The sequence below is a fragment of the Cajanus cajan genome, chromosome 11, assembly GCF_000230855.2.
Source record: "Cajanus cajan strain Asha chromosome 11, NIPB_CcT2T_4, whole genome shotgun sequence".
NCBI classification, from domain to species: domain Eukaryota; kingdom Viridiplantae; phylum Streptophyta; class Magnoliopsida; order Fabales; family Fabaceae; genus Cajanus; species Cajanus cajan.
This window is the reverse complement of record NC_138527.1, coordinates 44566250-44577860: the sequence shown is the minus strand read 5'-3', so window position 1 is coordinate 44577860 and position 11611 is coordinate 44566250. Positions and strand designations below refer to the sequence as shown.

Here is an 11611-nt window from a genome sequence, read left to right as displayed (position 1 = left end):
TTTAAATTAAATCTTATTTTATTTTAAATTGTTGTAAATTCTGTTATCTTTAAAACATTATGTATTGTAATTACATCATTATTTTGAAATCTAAATCAAATAAAATGTTATGTTCAATAGAAAATATAATAAATCGTTTAATTTGCATAATTAAATAATTCTATGTAGAAAAATTTACCCTACATATTTGCAGGGATTAAAATTTAATATAATTTTAATTTCGGGGCGAAGAAGGTTGTTTAAATTAAAAAAAAAAAAATTAAGGCTTCTGGTTGGGGGCCCAAAACCAAACCCAAGAAGCCCAAATTCTTTTATTTCTGTGGAGCCCATTTGAGAGCTCCATTTACCAAACTTGCCCTTTCCAAGAATCAGGCCACCGCACCGCACCGATTCTTTGGTTCGTTCATCGCCTTGGAGTTTGAGGTAAGTAAGTGATGATGTTATCTAATAGAGTCCATAAATTATTTGATGAAATGCCTAATAAGGATTTGAATCCGATTCTCAAAGGAGTGCGATTGTTCAGAGTGTTTGTAATCTAATGTAAATGAACTAATTAGTATCTGTTATGGACAGAGTTTACCTGAAAACGTAGATATTGGTGGACACAAGACGAACACGGTGCAATGGGAAGCTCGAGAGGTCAAAGGCTTTCTGGAATGCAGAAACAAGTACTTAGCCTCTACAGAGGGTTTCTGCGTGCAGCACGTTCCAAATCGCAGGAAGAACGGCGCAACATAGAGTCAGTAGTGTCGCAAGAGTTTCGGCGTAATGCGAAAGATGTGGATCGCAAAAATTTTCTCTACATTGAGTACTTGCTTCGCCGCGGCAACAAACAGCTTGATCAGCTTCGCAACCCTGGTACCACTGCCATATCTTCCTTGCAACTTCATTTCTCCAAAACTGATCAGGCTGGTTAGTTATCATGCGCCAGATTCTCTCAATTTATTTATTCAAAATATTGTAATTCATAGTTCAGATACTTATTACCTTACGATTCATTATGAACTTGACTGCATATAAAATGAGTGTTTATGTATGAATAAAATTTTGTTGATACATGATCAAATACATGTTACGCGATTTATTTAAATTTCTTGCTTGTTAATCCTACATACTGCTTTATCATCGCCTAAGTAGACACAGGCTCACATCCAACTCATTACAACGGATCCGTTTCTGATGTCTAACTATCTAGAGTATCTACGATTTCCAATTCCAATTTTTCAAGAATATCCTCTACGTCTATAGCAATATCCGTTTTATCAACTGGATATTTAATGGAGTGCAAGATAATGAATTTTATAATCATTTTACCTGAATTTATGCCAAATTTTAAAGACACTTGCATGCTAATATATGGTATACAATAGGCTAGTACAAGTGTTGAAAATAACTGGCAAATATTTGACTGGAACCACTGAAAATAAAAGCAGATCCGAACTCATTTAGTGAAAATCACCGCTTGACGCAAAGCAAAGCATATTATGTAATGCCTCGTAAATCGTAATCTCGATTAACTTAAACAACAGCCCGTGTTAACTATTTTCAAGAAATCATAACATCGGAGAACAATGGAGAAAAATTATATTTTCGTGTTCATAATTTAAAGCGGTACAGATTACACGAGAATGAAAAGCAAGTTACACGGAAAGGAGCCATCGAATTATAACATATGCTAATACTAGGGATTTGGTTAACATGAAAAACATCATCGAGGAGCACCATAAACTTGGGTGGCATCGTATTGGGGATAAGCAGCGGGCTGGGGCGACAATGTCTTGCCATATGCAGCAGGAGCACTTGCTGGTACAGCCGCATAAGCTGCTGCTGCTGCTGATTGTGCGTTAGCCTGCTCATAACCAGTTTGAGTCGGTGCCGGTTGAACGTACCCTGGTTGCCCACTTGGTTGGGCTGCACTATATGCTGCTGGTGCACCACCACTGCTATAACTAGCAGGGTCTTGGGGCGCTTGGTAGCCATACACAGCATTGTTGGGAGCTGGTTGTTCAGGGTAAGTTGGTTGTGATGTTGGGTATGATCCATAACCAGTATGACCAACCTGAGCATAACTGGCTGCAGGCTGGGCAGCTGGCTGTCCATAACCAGTTTGCACACCGGGCTGGGTATAAGATGGGACAGATGCAGGCGGTGGGTGACTGTAGCCATCTGCAGTTGGTGCTGGTGCAGACCCATAACTTGTATATGCTGTTTGTGATGCATATGGGTATGGTTGTTGTGTTGGGATATTGGTGCCATACTGTTGGGCAGGAGTGGAACCTTGATACGGCATATCCACTGGTTGAGCAGCTCTAGGGTGACCATAAGATTGTGGAGGCTGTCCCTGTGATGGCATGCCATATAATGGTGGCTTGCCATACTGCTGTTGTGCAGGGTAATTAGGTTGAGCACCAGCCTGAGGGTAGGTCGGTTGAGTATTTACATGTCCTCCATAGGAATGTTGAGTGGGAGCACGATTTTCATACTTGGAAGACTCGTCATATCCCTGTCCATAACCTTGTTGAGGAAGTCCTGCCTGAGAATAAGGTGCCTGATGACCATAATCCTGGCCTTGGGGCTGTCCATAATTGTAACTCACCTGAGCTGGGGTTGGGCCCATAGAAGGTAGAGGGGAAGGACCAGCACCGTGAGGGGGCGCTGAACTGGGATGCTGTGTGGATGGTGGTGCATCGGATAAATGACCCCCTTGTCCTCCATAATAGTCATAACCACCATTGTGTGGGGGTGGCCCCTGAAAACTGTGGTGAGGCCTTTGCTCCCAACCAGTACCAAAATTGCTTCTTGGAGCCATATGTTGAGGATAGTTTCCATATGGTGGAGGAGCATATGGTTGATTGTGAGAAGGGTATGGCCCGCGATGCTGGTAATCATATGCTGTTGGGTGGCCAAAATGAGAACCCCGCTGGCCCCATTGGGGTGGGCCACCCGAACCACGGGGTGGGCGATAGGCCTGCTGGCCAAAGCCACCAGATGATGGTCTGATTGGCTATTTAAGCAAAACACAAGATAAAGTAAGTAAATAGGAACATTTGCTTAATCAGAATAATATCAGTATACATAGAGCTCAGACAAACAACTTTTCATACCCATTTGGAGAAAACATAAAATAGCCATGATTAGTCAAAATCACATTTTGAGAAGAAAAAAATAGCCATGATTAGTCAAAATCATAGTGAAAGGATGTTCCCAACCAAAAGAAGTTATAAAGTAAAAGAAATGAAAAATTTGTTTGGTGTAATGTCAACGGAAATACATCTATAATTGCATAATCAGGTAAATGTCATCAACGGGGTACACAAACTAAGTCATCAGAATTTTATAAAGATGTAACTGAAACTGGATGGAAACAGTAGCATGTGCAGCAGACTATCATCTATATTGCACATCATCAGTAGCTCGACCACAGTAGGTTAATCAAGTAGACAATAACCATATGTTTGATGTTATCACAAGGTAAAAAGATCTCACCTCAGCAAACAAGGAAGGGTAAAGGAAGGAGCCTGAGAATGACAAAGCAAAACTCAAAATGCTCTACAAGCTATATTTCAATCTATAAATTCAATGACTAGCCAAGGCTAGCCAATCTTACAATTGAAGTTTAACTTCTGCTCCTTAACATATCAACATGTTCTATGAAAAATGTTTAAAGCAGAATAAGGTGAAAACTTGATACTTAGAAACATCAGGTTGACATAGAAGGGACCAATATTAAATATGTCAATGTTGCCTATAACCATTAACCCAGTCATGAAAGGTAATGATAAGAACAGCAAAAAGAAAATTTAAATTTAAATGCATGTTAATTAAAGGCTGAGGATCAAACACGACAGGAGTTCCACTATGTTATGAAGATCCACAAAAGCACACTGAAGTTTTCGATATTCAAAATTAATGTTTTAATTAACATGATCAACAAGGTTTCCTTGTCCTTTTATCTATACAAAACCAATGTAACATTCATCTAACACGCTAGTACTTTAAACCATGACTATCATCAAGCTAAATATGTTATAGAGAGCATGTAAAATGAATACTGGCACTGACCCCTGATCATATGACTACATATTGCAATTTCCCCAACCTCAATACACACGATAACATGAATTGCGTATTATAATATTTCTCAGTATAGAACTAGATGAGCATATAAAGGAATACAACCCCAACACAGTTAAATTCATCAGACTCCATTACTTCACCAGGTATGACTCTCCTTCCAAAAGGTCTCATGCAAATCACACAGCAGCTCTATTTGAGCACCAAGGCCAGCACAACATAGTCTTACTGAATCATGATTTTTAAGTCTTGAAGCATTCTTACCAACCATTAAACATCCTGCAATGTGAGGTTTAAATGCCAGCCACCTCTCTTCAGTGGATGAAAGTGAATATGTTGTCTATGCTACATCAAGAAAGCAATGCTGACCCCAGGGAAAAGGCAATAGCCAAATCTGCATTTTTAAAGCCAACCAATTCGAAATTGGCACCTTCAAGATAAATAAATCAGTGCAACTGACATCTTGGTTTACATATACGATCTTCCTAGAAGATTTAATTGACCTTGGCATGTATTACCCAATCAATTTCCAAACTCACGAACACTTTCAGGTGATCAATCTCACTTCTATTGGCAGCAATTGATACAATACTTCCATAAATGGATCATACAGGCATTGAATACAAGGGACACTTCCTTGAACACAATCAAGATTTCTATTGCTTTCACAAATACAATTGTGGAGCGGCACTGAACCCAAATAGAACTAAACATAAAAATATTAAGTTTTGGTGTAGACCTATATTTTATACATGCAAAACTACATGGAAAATGTCTAGATCCCGATTTAAAATGGATACTTTTTGCATTAAGTTTCAAATGAAGTGATAAATAAACCTCATAATTATAAGGAATAAATTCAACATCAGTCACAAACTTGCGATACATACTTTCAAGAGCATTACATGGCATCCCCCCACATAGTACTTTATCTCACCAACACCAGAACTCCACAAGTACCAGTCCAGAACCAAAATTTTGCAAGCAACGGTTGTAATACCCAATGAAACCACAGCATATAAACCTCAGATTCCCATTCAAAGAAAAGAACAGATAATGGAAGTTGGCACAAATATGGTTTTGGATGCAGTAATACAAATTAATAAAGACTACCCACAAGTCATAAAAATATATATATATATATAAAATAAAAAATTACTGCAATTGGTTCAGCCAAATTCAACACATGCATATATCTCAATATAAAATCACAATATAAAAAAAGATATCAATAAATCATCAACAATGCAGAAGCATCAACATTAATATAATATAATAATAAAAAATTAAGCACAAATAGCATCTGAACATTAAAATTGTAAACTTTCTCAGCAAAAGCCACATAAAGTCAAACAAACCTGACTCATGACTTCCTTAATCAATTCTTGAGCAAGTTCAATTTGCCTCTTATCACCAGTAACTTGTACAGTTCTTTCTTTAGAATCATCCCCTTCTGGAAGATGTTGAGGTATCAACTAAAACATGAAAAGAGAAGCTGGTCAGAATCCACAAGCTAAATTCAAAACAGAAAAATAAAAGGGAGAATCTTACGAGAATCTCATCAATCAAATCTCTCCCTCTCAAAAGTGTCAAACCCTTATTGTAAAGACTACAATTACATTATTATGCATTAAAGAAAAGAGATTATAAAATTATAAAACTATCTTACTAGAGGGGACAACTATCAACAAATAATTATAAATTGAACAAACTCTAAGATGCTGAATTTCTTAATGGTGTTTGAGCACCAAATGATATATCATTCTCAACAAAAAACTACAATTACATTATGCATAGCAACAAAATCAAGACTATTTGATGTTGATCGGAATAGCAGAACTGCCAGTTCCTCGGTTATCAATCCACGATTTTGATACAGCAGCGACACCCAAAACCCCTAGGATAGCAAGGTGGTCAATATAGCACAGATTTTAACTCAAGTTAAATAGTCCGTTATACATATACATTAATGTTAAAAATAGAGGGAAAATCACCTAACATTAAGGACATTCATAATTACTATTCAAAAGTCAGTGTCAAGCTAAACACCCAAATCAATAGCAAGAAACATCATGCAATAACATAAGTTTAAGCCTCTGAGCAGAAAATAAACTCGATACACATGACAAAAATTGCTAGCAACATTGTGACAGAACAAATAACTGATGGAAAGACCTGTGTGAAAACTGAGATGGGCTACAGAGGAAATGCAGAACAGAACAATTGGTTGCATGGTTTGGCCAGAACACACCAGGCTTGACCAAAACTATGCCAGTGAGCAGTGGATCAAAGGTGTTGCACCAAAACAAAGGCTGTGGATGTTTGCATGAAAGAATATTTGAACAAGGGTATTCAAACCCTTTATTATGATAAACAAATTGGAAAATAAAAAACCCCAAAAAAACAGACCACACTACAAAAAATAGGTGGCAGGGATAATTTTTTTAGCCCCTGTTCACAGTCTTGGCTGCAATAGTCACAATGGCAGGCTCAAGACTCTGCAACAGAATTTTAAGGCTTCAATAGCATTACTATTGAGCATTATTAATAAATATGCTTTGTCCAGTTCCCTTTGGCTACGATCTTGTACCTATACAATCACAAACACAAACAGATAGAAGCCCAAATCAAACTATTGAATATGAAGTTGATTCTGTTAGGAATGGACTAAAGCCTAATTCAACCCCAAAAGCTAGCACAAGGGGGAGGATTGCCCAAGTCTCTGGGAGTACCTCTGTAGCTTGGCTATATTCTTGGTCAATGTTGGATCTTAGCATAAGCCCTTCACACTCAAGTTTAGACATTTGGATAGAGAAGCTTGTAAGATTGGACATCCGCATATGGCCCAGCATAAAAACTAGATAGGCTTTTCTACCAGATTGAAAATAGACTAATGCCTATCTCAACCCAATAAGTTAAATTCAAAGGGGGAGGATTTCCAAAGTCTTATTTGGAGTACCTTGATCTTATTCTTAGACAATGTATGATCTTAACACAGATTCACTTTTATTTTTAGAGAAAAACATTATATTAAATCTATAAAGTCATGTGCTTGCTATTATGCCTAATTCTGATGACATTTAAGCAACTCACACAATCCTTGATATTAATTGATCTATGTTTAGGCAAGAAACGTAATGTTCCCGGCATGAAAAACCGCAATTGCTTACAAGTACAGGACTGTTATATAGATTAAAAAAAAATATGATAGCATTGAATAATTTAACTTTAAAAAAGTGTGATAAGCAATTTCTTCTCTGAACTGATAACAGATAACTAACTCAAATTGATATGCCCATCGGTATTGTCACCATTGCTCTCTTCTGCATAAAATACTTAACAATTCATATTTTCCAGATCTATTCATCAGTTTATAGTGAGTGATGTATTTCAAATAAAAGTCACAACTACCTTAAATTTCTAAAATAAGAATGATTTGAGATGCAGAGGAAATAAGGAAACACTAGTTATTTAGTTCTAAATTAACCGTCTCTATGAATCAAATTATTGTCATTATTGTTAAATTTTTAATCGTCAACATAAAGCTCAATATTAGCAGAATAATTCCAGTTTAGATCCCATCTGAACCATACATGACAAAAAGGTTCAAGACAAACGATAACAACTACCTGGATGCGTGCCCCAGATTTGGTCTGCAGGCCTTTAATAGTTTCCCCACCTCTCCCTATGATTAACCCAACCTACATAAAAGAAACCCATGTGACTTGAGGTTATATACATTTACATAAAACATGAATAATGACCTTTAATAAAAACAAGATAGAGATACTCATTAACATAAAACATGAATAATGACCTTTTCATTTGGAACTTGAATCTGAATTTGTTCGGAGCCCACAGTAACTTCAGCAGGGGAGAGGCCTCGAGCTACAAGTGAAGGAGAACCCCCAGCATCAGCCTGTAGAATCTCAAAACAAACCATCAAAAAAAGTGTTAGAATAAATGCAAAAAAACAAAAAGGATATCAGCAGGAGTGAGATAAAGATTGGTGATGATATCATACCTCTGCAATTACAGCATTCATTAATTTTTCTGCCTTCTCAATACTTTCCAAACTTCCAATCAATTCAACAGACCTTGTTGCACAGTGAGGATCAGCATCAGCATCCCTTGTGATCTGAATCTTTGCACCTGAATTATACTGCAGGTATCGTATAGTATCACCAGCTTTGCCAATAAGTACTCCAACCTGAGCATAAGAAATACGTTAAAAAGACTGTTCCCTATCCAGCTTAGTAATTAAATTATAGATTAGAAAACTGGAGTGGATGAAACATATACGCATGCAACTGACTTCATCACTGTGTTGGAAATCCCACATAAAGCATTGGACTAGTGATATGACCAAAAAAACACAACCTATGTCCCATGAAAATTAGAAAGAAGAGGAGGACTTTAAAAAGGAACTAATTTTGCATTCAAACCTCTACACACAAAGAATACATCTAAATCAATGGCAATAATTCCTTATTCAAATCGTCAACTGGACAGACCAAGTGTGTGCTTGTTTTAGTTGAATCCCGAATTCTGACAACAAAGCTACAAAGCTTTTACATTCAACATAATTGAAATGTGATTCAAACATGCCATAAATAAAGGCGAAAAAAGGAAATTTCTGTGAGATACCACATAGCATTAGCCAACTGGACCAACCAACTAAATAAAGGAATTCAAACCCATGTCACCTAAAATACTAGAGACCATACATGGTTTTTTTTACATTCAAATTAATAGCACAGAACACAAAATACAAACCCAAAACAACAACCAAAATCTCCCAACTCAAATTACAAAACAGCACCTAACCATTTAAACTTCTAGATTTTGCACGAAACTGCAAGCTGTGCCACTAAGCAGGAGACAACTCAATTTACCAGGGTTCCCCTCTTTCCTATTCTATCCCAACCCAACCTTGCTCATTGGCCATTAATGAGCCAAAACACACTCAAACTAATACAAACATGATTGATTAAACTTCAAGAAGAAACAACCCATAGTGCTCAAACACCAACACACATTTAGGCAAACTTTGTCAAACTGAGTTCAATTCTAAAAACACATTAGAACCAATACAACATACAAACATGTTTCCAACACATAACCGATACTAGCTGTATACAAAAAGATGAAGTAAAACTACAGACCATACAAAGAGGAAATTTTCTCAATAGCCTTTTAGTACACAAAGGTAATGGTTCAGCAGTACTGGTACCCACAAAATCTAATATTGACATGAACATGTAAAATGATTGAACCAATAATATGCATCTAAGAGAATTGAAATACCTTGTTGTTAGGAACCTCAATTTTCCTTGTCGTTACTTCAGCCCCAGATGCAAGCTGCTTTTGTCCAGAAGAATCATCTTGCTGAAGGCAAGTAAAAGAAAATCACATAATGACGGGCAATATATTGGAGCAAAATACAAATATGTAAGAACAAATATTCTGTTCAAATATCTAGGAATATACAAAAAAATATTCTTCACACAATAACACATTATTAGATCAGCAAAAACTCAGCATCATAATCAACACCTTATCATGGGGAACTTCCATATTTTCCGGAGCAGTGTCAACAGAACTGGGTTGCTTGTCTCCAGAAGAAGCATCTTGCTCAGTTGAGTCCTTAGACGGTTGTTGAGTTTCTTCAGTTGGCTCCTCTGCATTTTCCTGCGCAGAGTCCTCAACAGGGTGTTCTTTGGCATCAGCTGGCTCGCTAATCTCACTAGCATTTTGTTCAATAGCAGTTGCCTCTGGGCGATCTTCGGATACAGTTTGATCGCGCTCGGGAGTGGCATTCTCCAGGGTGGATCCTTCTCCTGCTTCTTTCACTGGCTCAACAACCTGCTCATCTTGATGCCCATTTGCATTAGCTGTTAACAACAAAACCAACACATTAGTAACACAAAGTTCCTATTTCTTTCGCACACCTTCTATAGACCGAAATGTAGAAAAAGAACACAAAATCCCTTGCAAGAAAAGACAACATAAAGAGCCGCAAACATATTATGATTGAGATTCATTAAAAAGGGAGTGCAACCCACATAAACAAGCCCTTTATGTTTTTTCTTCCCTTTTCCCCCTCTATACTTCTCTCATTTCCTCTGATTCTTTATCTTTCCCACGTAAATCATACATCGTCCTCAAAGGCCAATACACTAACATTATACTAGTAAAAGAAATAGATCATTACAGCCATTGCGAAAACACATGAATAATTGAGTTGGAAAACAAAAATGTCAATAACAGTACCGATTTCATCCCGCTGGTCGTCGAGGCGTGGACGTTTGGTCTCGGTCTCGGTCTCGGTCTCGGTCTCGGTCTCGTCGGAAAGCACTGCATCGGCGTCGGAGTTGACACTGGATTCGAGTGGCTGTGGTTGGGTGGTTTCAGGTTGCAGATCTTCGAGTTTGCGCTTGTGATCAGAGGGAACGGGGCTGGCAGCGGGTGCAACAATTTGTTCCTCCGCCATGAGAGAGAATTAAGCGCGGGAGTGATGAGAGGGAAATGAGGCGCGAGTTCAATCAGAGAGGAACAGATATTTTGGTGACACTGCCACTGCTTCTGATTTTTTAGGGTTACGACCTATGCTCGCACGCACGCACGCCTCTCGCACCATTGGCTTAAGTAGTGTCTATCTACTGTGCTATCAACGTATCGTGGGCTATTGGGCTTTTTGCATTAACGGAGTGTCCAAAAATGCAACAATTCCAGGGTTGCATTTAGCACTTTTTTCTTTTTTATATGTATAAAATCATTCCAGTAATATATATATTTTTTTTTTAGTATTTAAGTTTAAGGCAACTTCCTTTCTTGAGTTTCTTTGTATTAAATTTCATTTTGGCAAATATTTATGATCATTAAGTTTAAGCAAGTTTCTTTCTTGAGCTTCTTTATAGTAATAAATATTTTTATAATCAAAGCTTAAGACAAGTTTCTATTTAAATTATTGTGTGTTAAATTTTGTTCTAATAATATTCTTATAATCCTTAAATTTAAGACAAGTTCTTATTGTGTTATTTAAATAATATTTTTATGATCCTTATGTTTAATCCAAGTTCCTTTCTTAAGCACTTTTGTATTAAATTTTATTATAATAATATTCTTATGATCCTTAAGTTTAAGGCGAAGTTTCTTTTCTTAAGATCTTAGGGGATTAGGACTTAACTAAATAAGTTGAACTCTTTCCACTAAGAATTCATTTGATGGTCAAAACATAACATAATAAAATAATTATTCTATTTGTTGTTTGTTACGCTAATAATATATGACTGTCTTTTATATTCTAACAAGTTAGTGTATTTTTTTATGCCATGTGAAATTTGTGTTATGAATCAATATGATAAGGTAACTTTTCCCCCTTCATCTCCCTATGCATTATATATATATATATATATAAACATGATATTTTGTTTTGTTCAATAAGTATCAAACGTATAATAGAACACATAATTTCATTATGTTCTGTTGTTACTAAATACAGTATAAATATATTATAGTTTTATTATATTTTGTC

At 36.7% G+C, this 11611-nt stretch overlaps 2 protein-coding genes across 4 annotated transcripts; one reads left to right on the top strand and one right to left on the bottom strand.

The window, feature by feature from the left end:
- The first annotated feature begins 276 nt into the window (after positions 1–276).
- Positions 277–1105, top strand: LOC109810965 (LYR family of Fe/S cluster biogenesis protein). 2 transcript variants are annotated; one of them, XM_020374583.3, is made up of 2 exons: positions 277–423; positions 574–1105. In XM_020374583.3, the coding sequence occupies exon 2, from the start codon at positions 624–626 to the stop codon at positions 915–917; it is 294 nt and encodes a 97-aa protein (XP_020230172.1). In that variant the 5' UTR covers positions 277–423; positions 574–623; the 3' UTR covers positions 918–1105. The 2 variants fall into 2 exon arrangements, with proteins under 2 accessions (XP_020230172.1, XP_029129711.1); XM_029273878.2 differs by having other exon boundaries at positions 348–427.
- Positions 1106–1561: 456 nt separating this feature from the next.
- Positions 1562–10708, bottom strand: LOC109810839 (uncharacterized). Of its 2 annotated transcripts, none has more exons than XM_029273877.2 (8): positions 10348–10708; positions 9631–9968; positions 9382–9462; positions 8099–8284; positions 7892–7993; positions 7701–7775; positions 5433–5549; positions 1562–3004 (listed from the first exon to the last, which is right to left on the bottom strand). In XM_029273877.2, exons 1-8 carry the CDS (start codon positions 10565–10567, stop codon positions 1709–1711), a joined length of 2415 nt encoding a protein of 804 aa, XP_029129710.2. In that variant the 5' UTR covers positions 10568–10708; the 3' UTR covers positions 1562–1708. The 2 variants fall into 2 exon arrangements, with proteins under 2 accessions (XP_029129710.2, XP_082922284.1); XM_083066158.1 differs by having other exon boundaries at positions 7704–7775.
- Positions 10709–11611: the final 903 nt, after the last annotated feature.